Raw genomic sequence first — 14,844 nt, 5'->3', positions numbered from 1 at the left:
AAGAGGTGCATTATGATTTACTTTACATTTAACATTTAAATCCTTGTGCTTTATTTTCTTTCCAAACATCTCTCCAAGTTTAGTAAGGAAAAAAAAAAAGACATCCCTCCACTTAAAGAAAACAACTGCAAATATAGTATAAAACAAAAAAGTGAAAAAAAGAAAAAGAAAATAGAACTTCGAAAATGAAAGTGAAGTACAAAAACATTAAATGTCAAAATAAAGATGGCCCAATCCACATTAAATATGAATTTACCTAAATACTTACTAAACATTTTAAGAAGAAAAAGAAACAAATAAGAATGCTAAAAATTAAAGCAAAGAAATTCTGTTACAATCCCTTGTTTTACCAATACTAGACTGAGCCACTTCCTATTCTGCATTCGGAAGTAAAAGGGAATAAAAACAAATTATCTATGTGTATATAATACAGACACCACAAGCTCCTCAAAAACCCATAAATAATTCTCAAAGTCAGCAACAGAATAACGCCTAAGTTCCGTACAAAGTCCAAGCAAGAAGTCAATTCATGGATACATTTCCTACCACCATCACGTCAGAAGCACAAGCTACTTTGAAAGTTTGAACAACTTGGCATACAATATTCCTGGTTGCTTCAATTTGTTTGCATTGCTTCTGCGTGGTACTTCTCCAGATCAGCATCCAGATCTTCTGCAGATACTTTTTCGCCACCATCTCTGCCGCGGCCACGCCCTCTCCTAAAGCCCCGGCCGCCACCTCCACCTCGAGGCCGTCCTCCGGCTGCGGCAACCCCTCTTCCTTGGCTGCTGTCATCCACCCCGGATAAGGATGGCAAATGTGGCAAAACATGTTAATCACCGATGTAGACAAACAAGACCATACAAGTACCAAACATGAAAAAACCTCCAACTCCAAACTAATTCCTAATATATGTTGAATGGATTTTTGACCTAAAAAGGGAATGCAAAGCCCCTTCACCAAAAACTTGAATTCCGCCTTTTTTTGGTTCTCTGTATCTTCCCAGCAAACCCTCTCAATCACATGGAAACCAGAAATTGATTTTCTGATATAAACTTGTCTGTCCAGTCTAGGATTTTTGAGGCCAATAATGGGACGCTGTGCACGAGCAACTTGATTCAACCAATGACCTCAAGATTATAAAACGTAATTGCAAAATTTCTGTATGAAAATCAGATTTTTGAGGCCTAAACTCAAATTAGACCAGATTGAAGAGCTGTGATTTGTGAGACAATGACCAATATAGGGATTGCAACTGAAGGTGGACACTCGAAATTATCATGGTTCCTAGGATTTGGTTTTAGGCACTATAATATTTCAACTGAAATAATTGCGTCCATTAGGACCATACCAATGCAATAGCTTCAGTCACTTTTCTTCTGCACATAAATCAGAGGGTATATTGCAATTAGACCCCCTGTAGTTTCCGCAATTTGCACAAAAAGCCCCTATAGTTTAAAAGTATCTATAGAGATCCGAGTGATTTACTTTTCTTGCTTAGACACCCCCCTCTGTTAGTTTAAAAATGGTTTTGGATGAGGTGTCCTAGAAAAAAATTAAGCCACAAGAACTTCTAAAGACATTTTTAAACCAAGGGATTTGAAAATATTTTTCGATAAGGAATTCTAGCAAAGAAAGGAAGCCATAAGGATCTCTAGAGAAATTTTTAAACCACAAGAGATCTCCTAGCAAACTCCTCAAACCATAAGGGGTCTAAATACAATTTACCATTACTGCGTTTGGTTGATCTATTAATCTAGAAAAAGATGTAAATTGAAACCCAACAATAAAAACAAGAACAAAATATGTCATGCAATGTGTAAAACATTTTACTGTAAAATGTAAAGCCAAAATGTTCTCTAACCAGTTTAAGAAGGAATGCAATTTGCCACGATAAGTTTTGGATGTTTATGTTCTCTATGTTCTCACATTTGAACATAATTCTACTTCTTAATACAACAGCCAAAAGCCTTAGATCCACCGGGAGGTATAGGACTAATATAATTCTATTTCTAATGAAATAATGTTTTGGACCAGTAAAAACAGCAGTTGGTCATTTAATTTTTGACAATATTTTAAAAAAAAATTGAAACCAAAACATGTTCTGTTGAGTTTATCTTAATTTGTCTAGGTGGACTCCAAGCAATTAAAACATGCAGCAATCAAAGTTTGAGGAGCAGAAATAGAAAAGCCAGAACCATAACAAATGAGGTGCAACTGAGAGCAAACCTTCTGGATGCACTATTTTGATTTCCATACAAGCTGTCTGTAGATGGAGGAAGAGCAGTGCGAGTTGCAACATTTGTTCCTACAATCTCAATTTTCATGGGTTTTCCGTCAAGTTGAATGTTGTTGTATCTTTTGACAGCTGCCTCAGCATCTTTTCTTCGTGAAAAGACTACATCTGCCGTTCCCTAATAGAAATAATGTTTCTTAATGATGGAGGACACAAACAATTCCTTGAAGGACCACAGTAAGCCAAACTTGATGGGATACCTTTGATCTACCGCTCCTATCATAATGGATTGAGTATCGTTTCAGATCCCCAAACTCTGAAAAGAGCTCCTGTACAGAAATAAACTCATTAAACTGTAGTGCTTTGCAATTTCAACTTCTTCCTCTTACGCATAAGAGGTTAAGCAGAACATTAATGAGAGAGAATTTACGGCCAGTCTAAAACACACAAAACCGCTTGTATGAGGAATGGCAGTAAGGCAGGCAAAGCACGAACGCAGCCAGGTAAACTAAAAGCTCTTGTGGATGAATTTAGTTTGAGTTTGGATAAAACAGCTTAACTTGAGTCAACTTAAATCCATATGCAACATCAAACTAAGATTAAGCTGAGTCCCAATTCTGCCAAAAGCTCATTAGACATATAAGGCTGAGCTTATAGGTAATAGACATGAGTTATATTGCATTTCTGTCCTGAAGAAAATGTATTTTGAGCTCAATGTCTCCTGATTGAGAAGCAACACATATACACAGAGATAAATAAGTAGAAGACAATCGACAAATCAATATAAACTAACAAAGGGAGGGGGGGAGAGAAGCCATCTAACTAGAAAAGTAAAGCATAAAAATGAAACATATAAGCATCAAGGGGATTGGAATATACCCAGGTTTGCTTCATCTCAGTTGCATTTGTCATCTATCAACCACAGGACAAGTCAACATATGCTTCTGGCCTTCACATATGGATTTTGGCAGAGCCAAGCAGGGTCTAGAGGTCAAAATTCATTAACTTTTAGATTGCAGCCATGACTCTGCTTAGATGAGGAGTTGTCCACGAGTACATTCAACTACACAAGCATATACTTACATGATGAACGTGGAGTTGGCCAATGTGAAACCCTTGAAGCTACAATCAAAGCATTCAACGAACCTCTTGATGTCCTCTAAGATGCCAACCTTTCACACACCTGTCTCCATCATCATCACCACTCATCCTTTCAGCCATCAACAGGGTCACTTGCCATCATTAGCAATAACATTGCCCAAGTTGGAGGAACCTTCTTGTGATTTCTGTTGCAACTCCACCCTTGCCATTCCTCCTACCCAATTGCTTTCTCTCCTTTGCCCAACACCAACAGCCCGATTACATTTTATCAATCATATTCACCCACACCTTAGACCCAGTAGCCCATTATATGCAATTGTGAATTGATCATTTTACACAACTCGGTATATACCTTTTACTATAATGGAGACCAACCAACAAGAGCTTTCAAATGCCAAATTCGCAACCTTGACCACAAAAATTAAAGCACTTGGGTTGTAATCATTATCACTCTGAGGTTGAAGGGAGTGAAGAACCCCATAGTAGGAGAAATGGCAATGATTGCAGTGGACATAAGAATTTAGGGAGAGAAAATGGAGTTGCCTACCCTCCCCATACCCACCAGGAAGAGGTACTCCTAAAGCATGCCAAATTAATCTGTGGATTTTCAGCCAATGAACTATTTCTTTGAGTGGTACAATTTTAAGAAGATAGGAAGGTATTTGCACATCTCAAATTGACTATGAGTGCTAGACTTTATTGGGAAAGAGACCAAGCCCTCTTAGCAAGATAACATCAAACACTAGTCGAGGATTGGGAAGAGATGAAGGTGCGATTTCAAGAGAAATACTGTCACGGCCCCAGGGGTATATTAGTCATAGTATATTACATGTATTAGTTAGTTGTTGTACTTTGCTGCTTCCCTGTTTGTACCTTTCAGTTGTTCTAATAACTGAAAGCCTAGACAACCTATAAATAGGCTAGATTAGTAAGAGAATGTTATTGTGGAATGATAATCTGAATTTTTGTCATCTCTCTCTCAATCTCCTCCATTCTTCCTCAATTCTCTCTGTTCTCTGTCTTTCTGTTCTATTTCTCCCTCCATTTTGTTCTCTCTCCCCCGATTTCTTCCAAAGGCCTTTCTAAACCCTAGGTTAAACCTAGGTGTGTGACATTTGGTATCAGAGCCAAAGGTTCTTGGCTGTGATTCCGATTAATCCTCAGCTAACATTCAGGCGCATTGTAGCTGTAATTCAGATCTAGGTGACTCCTAGAAGCAACTTCTGAAGCAGATCCAGGCGATACTTATAGGCTGTTTCTCGGCTGTTAATTGAAGCAAAGCCAAGAGATTTCTGGTGAGCTAGTTGATACAGAAATGATTCATCCAGGAGGTTGATTCTGATCTTAGGCGACTGCCGGAATGAGGCAAGCAGTGGAGATGGAAGGAGAAAATCGGATGAAACAATTGGAAACCAGGCTGGACAATCTGAAAGTAGGCTTAGGACAGATTCAGGTGGAGGCGAGTTGCTATCGAGCAGAAAGTGTCGCAACAATAAAAGGAATCAAGGAAGCATGCGCTGCAACAAGAAAAGGCATCCAGGAAGAATGCAATAAAATAGGCAAAACACTTGCTAACCTCAACCACAAGTTGGATGACTTGCTAATTCTGATGTCAAAAAAATTTCAGATCAGCCTACCAATGGAACTTCTTTCAAGATCCACTGCAGAACTGATTCCAGCAGAAGCTGGAATCCTACTGCAAAAAGCTAATGAATCAGCTGAATTGGACCAGGTAACACCGGATGCCAAGGCAAGCATGGCAACTGTGGGGAAAATCAACGTGACACCAATTGAGGAGATGTCTGTTGAAGATAAGGAAGTAAAAGATGCTATGAATTTGGGAAAAGCAACAATCACATCAACTTTGGATTTTTGAAGATTTTAAGTATGTTTTTCTTGAAGAAATAGATACTCCTCCAATACCTAATGACAATGCAAAGCTAGTATTTGAGGATCTACAGAATAGAGCCAGAAAGGAGGAGGACGAATAAGTTAAAAAGTGTCAACGTTTGGCAAAAGACTTTGTTGATCTTATAGGCACCGCCAAGGAAATCACTGGAGATGATATTGTTGGAGGTATGACAAGTCGATTAGAACTACTTTCAATCGCATAATAGACGGACGACGGACGGTTGGACTTGGTGTTGCAACAAATCCTCGTAGTGTTGCTTTTGGACACCTTTTGTCTAAGTACTTGAAGCGAATCAACACTTCTCAATTGCTGCATCTGCTGGATATTGCCGATATATGGACAATTGTTGATGCAGAGGATTTGGTGCAGGTTTTAGCAGAGGTCAGTAAGGTAGGTACTTCAAGAGAGCTTGAAATACTTGCTGAACAAAGAGATGATGTTTCCTCTTTCATTGATAAGATGAAGCCAAGGAGGAGAAATAAAAAGAGGACAAAGAAAAGAGAAAAGAACAAGAAAAGGCGAATGATGAGCCAGATAGTGAAAACGAGAATTGGATGAAGAAACGACATCACAGTTGTTGTACTTTGCTACTTTCCCTATTTGTACCTTTTAGTTGTTCTAATAGCTGAAAGCCTAGACAGCCTATGTTGAGCGATAGGAGATCAGTAAAGTCTTGGTGATCTATTAGCTAGAAGATTTAGAACACTTAGGTTTCAATTTCAAAGTGTAATTTTTCTTAGTTTTTGGGTCTAACTGTAATATCTCCAATGTTGGTTAGTTTCATTGGGGTGTCTGCCCTTTCTATAAAAAAGAGGGCAAGGGCCAGTCGATAGCATCAAAGTTAATTGGTAAGTTATCAATTTGTATTTGTGATTGAGTGTTGTGTCGTTCTTGAGAAAAGAAAGGCTAAGAGTAAGTGATAAGAATTTAGTCCTTATGTATTCTTGAGAGAACGAGGGTTTTGTACTCGGAGATATAAATGAAGGAGAGGGCTTAATGCACTGATCAATTTCCTACTGAATAAAAGACTACTCTGTGGGTGTTGGACTGTTGGATGTAGGTTTGCCTAAGGGCATTCCGAATCAGGATAATCTCAATCTCTTTGTGTAGTTTGATCTTTTTCATTTACTATTCTTGCATATTCTCTTGTTATAACCGATTGTTCTTATTGTCTTTCTGATTCCGTGAGTGTGTAAGGATTTGATAGGAGTATTCTTCTCGTGTGTTCTTGATTTGTAAGTCCTAACGACATCTTATAAATAGGCTAGATTAGTTAGAGAATGTCATTGTGGAATGATAATATGACTTTCTGTCATCTCTCTCTCGATCTCCTCTGTACTTCCTCAATTCTCTCTCTATTTTGTTTCACCCTCCATTGTGTTCTCTCTCCCTCGATGCCACGACTCTAAGGGTAAATCTGTAAAGGGTTGATAGTAGTCGTTAGTGGTTGATAGTTGGGGGGTTAAGTGGGTAGGCTAACTGTGCTACAGAAGCTGTTATGATTAGTTGGTTATGTTGTTACATTGTTAAAGGGTTGTTATGGTTGCTAGAGGCTCTATATAAGAGACCTATGGCAGTAAGATAGGGGGATGGAGAATAATGACAAGTCTTCCTTTTCAATTCTCTCTTTGATCTTTTCTCTCATTCTCTATTTCTCCCTCTTTCTCATTCTATTTGTTCTTTCTAAATTCATGTCTTCTTTCTGGAATTCAATCCAAATTCCTTCAATTGTTCAGCCCATAATCTGAGGGCTTGACAAGTGGTATCAGAGTTAGACGAACCGACTGTGGGGGTGATCAGCGAGTAGCATCATGGTGAGGGCAGGCAGTCAAAACGTGCTAGTGATAGCAATTCTGACGGGTCACGACTTGGGTAGGTGAGTACGGGCAAGCGACTCTTGGTTGAATTTATGAAGGCGAAGTAGGAGGTAGCCGTTGGATGGTGATTGGGTGATAAAAGGTGGCCTTCAGCAAAAGTCGGGCCATTCTTGTTCATTGTCGGACGACTGAGTAGAGTACAAGAACAGGCGAGCGGAAACCCAGTGATTGCAACTGGGTTGTTGATGAGAAGGAAGGTGCGGAGGTGTGCAACTTCAAGAGGCAATCTTGATTGAAGATCCAGGGCTGGCGTTCTCGGCGGTGCGTGACCCAAGGGTGGTTGGGTTGACGGATGCGAGCAAGTGCAACAATCAAGGGTGTGGGTGATGGATGCGAGCAAGAGCCGTGACCCAAGGTGAGGAAGAATCGACAGACACGAGCAAGAACATTGGTTTAGATTGTGGAAATTGGCTAAGAAGACAGTAGCGGGAAGACAACGACCCAAGGTGAGAAAGGACAACCTAACAGCATGGCGAAGGCACCCGACTAAAACAACTCGAGAATCGAATGGAGGTTTGTTGCACACGTAGGAGGACATGGCAGCCATATAGATTCAAAGTCGGGAGGATATGACAGCCATTAAGGAAAGCATACGTGAGTTGGAGAAGGGCCAAAAAAGGGCAGATCACTATGGGCAAAAGATTGACAACATGTTTAACATGCTATTCGCCCTGCCAAAATTCCGTCTACCGGCGGATTTCCCTCCAAGAAAGGGTCCTGAACCGATCTTGGACCAGGATGACATTCTGCCCATATTAGATGGAAGGCGGGAAGCTGAAGATAATCCCACGGGGGAGTAGGAAAACCATGGGCGGGGTACTGCTTCTTCGGGTTTTAGCCATACACCCATGCCTCGTTTAGAAATTCCAATCATTAAGGGGGTTAAACCGAGGTGGTGGGTCTGCCATTGTGAGAGATTTTTTTAATTGTATCGGATCGGTGAGGAGAAGAAAGTAACTATGGCGGCAGCATATCTCAATGATACTGCTGACACATGGTATCAAGGTTGGAGGAAAGCTGAGGGTGGAGCAGCGACTTGGTTGGAATTTTCAGAAGAAGTGTGTGGCCGGTTTGGTGAGAAGAGCATGGCGGATGTGGTGGAAGAATTTAACAAATTGAGGCAAAAAGGGTCAGTTGAAGACTATTTAAAGAGGTTTGAAGAGTTGAGGGCATTAATAGGGATGGCCCAACCAAGCTTGATAATTAGCGGATTGAAGGACGAGTTGCGATCAATGGCAAAGATAATGATGTCCTCATCGATTAAACAAGCAACGAAGAAAGCCCGACTGTAAGAACTGATGTTGGAAGCAATCTACAATAAATACACGATGGCAACAGTAATTCAACCTTCATTTTATCAACCAATGGAAGGGGATCAAGTGAACGTGCATTCTGAGGGTTGGCTTTCTTAACTCTATTGCAACTAAGTCAAGTCCTTTGGAGCAACGACGAAAGTTAGGATTATGTTACAAGTGTGGAGACAAATTCAGCCCTGGCCACTGATGTCAAAAACAGTTACTCAACATGGAAGGGACAGAGGAAGAAAATGAAGAAGAAGAACCGGTGGGAATTGGGTGACGAATAAGGCACAATGGTCCTAAATTCTTAGGGACAAGAATTGTTTGAAGGGGAGGGAATTGTCATGACCCTAAGGGTAAATCTGTAAAGGGCCAATAGTAGCTGTTAATGGTTGATAGTTGGAGGGTTAAGTGGGTAGGCTAACTGTGCAACAAAAGCAGTTATGATTAGTTAGTTGTGTTGTTACATTGTTAGAGGGCTATTATGGTTGCTAGAGGCTCTATATAAGAGACCTATGGCAATAAGACAGGGGGATGGAGAATAACGACAAGTCTTCTTTTTCAATTCTCTCTCTGATCTTTTCTCTCATTCTCTATTTCTCCCTCTTTCTCGTTCTATCTATTCTTTCTAAATTCATATCTCATTCTATCTGTTCTTTCTAAATTCATGTCTTTTTTTCTAGAATTCAATCTGAATTCCTTTAATTGTCCAACCCAAACCCACAATCTGAGGGCTTGACACTCGATTTCTTCCAAAGTCCTTTAACCCTAGGTTAACCCTAGGTGTGTGACAAATACCTTTTCCAATCTTACAAAAACAATGTACTGGACCAATATTAGGCAAGATAACAAACCTGTATCACAAACCCAAAAGTGACAATGTAAGTCGCCTTCTAATTCGATATGAATTAGAAAGGTTAGTAGGGATCTTAGGAGAAGACGAAGCAGGTGAGAGAGAGATTAGATAGGGAGGAAAAGAGAGATGAGAAAACAGAGAGAAGTTAACAGAGAAAGGGGATAGAATTCTTCTGATTTTTCATAGTCGTTACAAGTTGAGTCTAGAGGGTATATAAGCCTCTAGCATGGGTGCTGCCACAGCAGATCCCATCCCCTAATAACCAACTCTTTGGTCTTTTCCTGGGCCCCTTTACACGTGGACCATTCCCCTAAATATCCTATCCCTTATAGCTACAATATCCAAATGAATACAAATGCATAAGGTAAATGAAAACATAACAACATAGCATAAAAGAAAAGACTACTAAGATAGTTTAAATTCATTAATAAACGGCTGATGTCTCGCCATTGTCACCGTGTGTGACACAGTGCATGAACATGTGGTTAACCACATATTCATGCACAAGTTTGTTATCTTGCCTAATATTGTTTCATTCATCTAATAAGTTGGTTTTGTAAGATATGAAAACATATTTCTCTTTAGGTTGTGCCTTAATCTCTTCCCAATCCTTGACTAGAGATTGACACCGTCATGCTAAGAGGGCTTGGACACCATCCCAACATTTTAATGTGACACCTACTACCTATCAACATTAACAAATATAACTAACTAATTCTTAAAACAATTGAGACTCGAAATTAAATGACCCTACTTCATTTGTTCATTTTTAAAAAGAGTTATTCATACCTATAAATATTAGAATGGCTATTTTGTGTACAATTTTTGTAATGGTCATGGTATATCTCTAGCCCCTTTTGATGAAATTGTTTTACTTATAATAGAAACAAAACCCAAAATCCTAATTCCTTCAAATGGAAAGCTTGTGCAACGCAAGGGAGTCATATTAACTAACTTGTATTAAGGTATGTTGATGTTAAGCTCATAACTTGTAACTCTAGCATTTTTTGGATGACTCCTTAAATGAAGATAGCCTAAGAAGAAATATAAACATAATATTTAGTGAAATAGATATAGGAAGACCAAGAAAAAAATGGTGGGAATTTCTTAGATATGTTGTGAGTTATAAGGGCCTTACATAAGATATGGCCATAAATAGAGATGATTGGTGAGCTAGAATTCATATAGCCAACCCCAATTAGTGGGATTAAGACTAGATATGTTATTGTTGCATAATGATAAACACAACAAAAACTGCTTGATGTTAGTATAAGTTACGACAGTTAATTCAATCTTAATCTTTACTCAACATTCTAATCAATCTTCTTCAAATAAGAAATCTTCTAGGCTAAGCATCTCTTGTTCGTTTATCAGAAGTTTTTATAATTCACATCATCTTCTCTGGGATTTTTTAGTTAAACCCAATCTAGTTCTTTGCTTTGCTCTCACTTCATTTTAAATTATGTGGTTAGCCATTGACTGCAATATTTAGGCACAAACCCAAAACCCACCTCCTCGTTGGCATAGCAAACTTGTGCAAAGCATGGATTATATCAAACTAACACCTATCATTGTAAGTAGACATGAAGCCCATAACTTTTAGCTCTGGTGTTTTATAAACAATTCTTCAGATGCAAAGTGAGAAAAGCATTATTTTTCAAAGGTAACAGAAGCTAAAGGGCATTCATTACCGTCTTTCTCTTTCACCACTTCTAGATTAAAGACCTTGCAAAAGTTTTCAATTGTTTTTCTGTATCTTTAGATGCACAAGTTCATCGGAACTTATATTTGGAACAAAATTCACACCTAAAATAAATACCCCTATCTCTCACCGAAACTCTACTATTACCAAAGACATCAATAACTCTATATGTCCATGCGCTATACAGCTCACGCACGAAATTACTTCAATCATAGCAATTTTGCAATCACACCAATTAAACCCCTATTTTTCAAAAGTTAACTAGCGGAACCAACTAATGAAGAACTGAATAGATACTACTCAAGCAGGACAATTAAGCAGTTTCGACGAACAACGAACTTGAAAAACACGTCCAGCTAGCCAAAACAACGAAATCACCTTGATGTCTTCATCAGAAACTCCATAATCCAAGTTAGAGATGAAGAGTTTCGTGCCGGTCTCTATTGCAGACACCCGGCCAGCCAGCAACGGGAACGCCGCCGCGTGATCCGCGAACATGTCGTGCTGCCACGTGCTTTCCGGCGCTTGAACCTGTTGTAATCCAAGTTCACCGTCAACGCCAGGCCCCAAACATCAACTCCCGATCAAATCACATACACGCTTGACCGCCAAGCTCAATTAGCGAATGAAAAACTCGAATTGCGAGCATCGGAACTCACCTTTCCAACTGAGTAGGGAGTGGCGCGATTGGCGGTCCGATTCGGGCCCCGGCGAGCTGGTCCAGGGCCCGAGTTCCGAGCTCTGCCTCTAGCGTTAGCTCCTCCTCCCCCGCCGGATTTCTTGTTCATCTTTATAATATCATCGAGAGACATGTCCAGATTCGACATCTTTCACAGACCACTGTACTGTCGAAGGAGATTGAAACCAGATCAAATTTGCACAGAGAGAGAGAGAGAAAGAGAGAGAGTTGACTTGGGGGCTAGGGTTTTAAAGAAACGGGGAAGATAAAGGAAACGAATTCAAACGATACATAATTCCTTTTACTTGAAAGCCACATGGCACAGGTGTCGTGGTGTAGTTGGTTATCACGTCAGTCTAACACACTGAAGGTCTCCGGTTCGAGTCCGGGCGACGCCATAATTCTCATAAATCGTTTTTGTTGATTTATTTAATTTATAAATAAAAAGAGAAAACTTTGGCATATTGTCAGGAATGATAATTTCCTTTGTACTTTTTATATATTATATACATAAAATCATAATTTTTTATATTTTTATTCATAAAAAATATTTTAGAATATTAAGAGAAAAAATTACAGAGATTGTACAGGAGGCAAAAAGTAATTAAGGAGCTTCCACTCCCAGTTGGTAAGGCCCAACAGGGCTACGACCTACCATTTTCAACCAGCTTACAAGCTTAATGGCGGTATGATCCAGCCCATTACGCATTACCACCCTGGGCTTGGCCCAATACAGGCCCGTGTCTTTCTCCAATCACTTTATCCTGTACCGCCCATTTATTTTTGCACGATACTGGTATATACATAAAATATTTGCGTGCAATAGTGTGGGGATATTATATTTAATAATATTGATTAGTAGTATCATAAATGTTTTATTGATGGTATTAATAATATAATAATGATATATAATTATTATATTCTATTGATAGTATTTTCTTTGCATAATTAAAACATTTGTTGTGATTAGAAAGTAATTTGAATGACCATCATATCATGCTATAATATTAGGTGTCATTACAAATTCAATGACGTTTCTTCCGACCCAAAAGGATGGTCAAACGGGGGCTTGCAATAGCAAGGGATGGACTCCGGGAATTGGTCCGTCGACGGGTGGTCAGACATTTGCAAATACTCCGACACTCAAGTGAGTAAAAGAGTAAGTGAACAGAGTATTAGTAGATTATAAAAGAACATACCTTGACTCTAAAAAGAGATTGTTTATATAGAAGGATGATAAATTCTCTTGTATATATGTGTCGTGCATTTGCAGGATAATGAGACTGAATATCCAACGCCGACAAGACTCCCTGATGGTGGTGTGGTGCCTACGAGACCCTCATTAACGAGAATGAGATTTGTTATTAATGAGAGTGAGATCTTGAGCGGGTGCGGGATTACCCAGCACGCAATTGTAATAATGCCTTTACAAATTAGCGCAGAGCCAGGATTGAGATTGGGCTGCGGGCGAAGGGTAGAGATTTGGAGAGGTAAGGTCCAAATAATTATTTGTAATATTGATATTGTTGTTACTAATATTTTGTTTATTTAATATTAGTCAATTTTACTGTTTATTAATATTTGTACTATTCGTATTACTTAATATTTTGATACTATCAATATTATTGATATTAATCAATTTTAAGGTTATAATATTATAGTATAATAAATTATTTATCAATAATAGTAAATTTTAAATTCATATTTTACTATTTAAGTCGATGTTAATGTAAATACAGCTAAACATTGAATTTGGTTGAGTTGAAATGAAAATGAGGACCTGTCCCTCCTACAATAATCCATTATCAAGGAAGAAAATAAAGTTGAGAATGAAAATAATGAAATTAGTATATTAGAATAAATATAAATGATGTGTCATAGATCAAACCTACTAAAAATAAAGTTTAAACCCAAGAAGAAAAAGAGGCATAGACTAAAAATTGAGAGACTATCAATAATTTTCAAGAGATTGCCGATTGTTCGGCCTTAGGCAAGTTGTCGACAATTCTAATAAATTAGGGAGATTATTGAATGTCTCAAGAAGAAGACTAATGGAAAAGATTTTGAGAAACCTTCTAATCTATTGGAAATCTCCTTTTTTTTTTTTTTTTTTTTTATGGGGAAGTCTTAAGCAAAGTGCAAACATGATAAACTCTAACATTCGAGAATTTTTTCAAAAATTTCGTAAAGAATAGGCATTATCCGTAAAGGTCTTAATCCTAGTTAGTTTTGAAATATAAGAAATTGTTATCAATAATCTTTCGTGTTTTTATAAGTAGGTGAACCTTTATTTAAAAAAAGGTACGTCTTTAGTATTAATTTCAATATTATTTTCAAGTCTTCTATAAATTTGAGTGCCTAACTTAAGTATTGGAGTATTCGTGTAGAGATTATCTTGCGTTCTATGATTGTGTTCTCTCTTGCAAGATACATAATTGCTTGATTAAGGATTCCTCCAATAATTAGTGCCATCTGTAGCAACATATCAAAAAACTTAAGAAAAATGGCGTGCGCAACATCTCAGGCCAAAGATAACATATACGATAAGGAAGATCTTGATGGTAATAGCCATTATAATCTAAGACTCTAGGAGATTGTTCCATCCGAGGTCCTTGGGGCTTCTAGGATAACTCCTCAAACTATCCCCCTCAGAATATGAAGCCTTAAAACGACGCCATGAAAGAAGCACAAGGGCTCTCCAAGAGAAGGTTACATTCCTTCAAAACGCTTTCCTACGGATTTCAGTTTTTCTAAATCTTGCAAAAATATGCACTATAATAGCTGGAACTAGTTAGAACATTGCATGAAAATGCACCCCAAGGAGAAAAACTTCTCTAGGAAACTGTTCGTGACAGAATTTTGTGAGAGACTACTTGAGACCTCTTTGGGAAAGGTCATCCACTATGCTATGTGGTCAATTATCGATGTCACATTTGGTGCATTGTCTTCCAACAACCATCCACAAGTTTACTAGCAACATCTTGATGTTATATGGCGTGTGACATATCACCCTCTCATCAATAACTCACACTGAACGAGATAGTAACTTTGTGCTAGTCCATACTCCACGAATCAAAGTCCACATCCAAAGAATCTAAGGATTAAGAATCATTTAAGAAGTCTTATTACTAGAAAATCCTGTCATAGTCTCAACATCTTGAGAATAAATTTGTCAAATAAAAG

The 14,844-nt window shown here is 38.4% G+C and overlaps 1 protein-coding gene and 1 non-coding gene across 3 annotated transcripts; one reads left to right on the top strand and one right to left on the bottom strand.

Moving 5' to 3' along the window:
- Positions 1–289: 289 nt before the first annotated feature.
- On the bottom strand, positions 290–11,903 carry LOC127788514 (THO complex subunit 4A-like). Of its 2 annotated transcripts, none has more exons than XM_052316888.1 (5): positions 11,642–11,903; positions 11,361–11,513; positions 2,497–2,565; positions 2,230–2,414; positions 290–785 (listed from the first exon to the last, which is right to left on the bottom strand). In XM_052316888.1, the coding sequence occupies exons 1-5, from the start codon at positions 11,807–11,809 to the stop codon at positions 617–619; spliced, it is 744 nt and encodes a 247-aa protein (XP_052172848.1). In that variant the 5' UTR covers positions 11,810–11,903; the 3' UTR covers positions 290–616. The 2 variants fall into 2 exon arrangements, with proteins under 2 accessions (XP_052172848.1, XP_052172847.1); XM_052316887.1 differs by having other exon boundaries at positions 290–788; positions 11,642–11,902.
- An 82-nt stretch (positions 11,904–11,985) lies between these two features.
- On the top strand, positions 11,986–12,059 carry TRNAV-AAC (transfer RNA valine (anticodon AAC)). The gene has a single exon. It is a non-coding gene; the product is annotated as a tRNA-Val (tRNA).
- The last annotated feature ends 2,785 nt before the right edge of the window (positions 12,060–14,844 follow it).

Source organism: Diospyros lotus, chromosome 13 (assembly GCF_014633365.1).
Source record: "Diospyros lotus cultivar Yz01 chromosome 13, ASM1463336v1, whole genome shotgun sequence".
NCBI lineage: Eukaryota > Viridiplantae > Streptophyta > Magnoliopsida > Ericales > Ebenaceae > Diospyros > Diospyros lotus.
This window is presented reverse-complemented; position numbering and strand designations above follow the sequence as displayed.

What these genes read in the sequence shown, in the direction of transcription:
- LOC127788514 (XM_052316887.1), bottom strand. Translation starts at nt 11,809, where the DNA reads ATGTCGAATCTGGACATGTCTCTCGATGATATTATAAAGATGAACAAG. An exon ending in TTTCTGATGAAGACATCAAG is followed by an intron (nt 2,566 to 11,360) that starts GTGATTTCGTTG and finishes ATTTCTGTACAG; the next exon opens with GAGCTCTTTTCAGAGTTTGG. An exon ending in CAAAATAGTGCATCCAGAAG is followed by an intron (nt 789 to 2,229) that starts GTTTGCTCTCAG and finishes GGTGGATGACAG; the next exon opens with CAGCCAAGGAAGAGGGGTTG.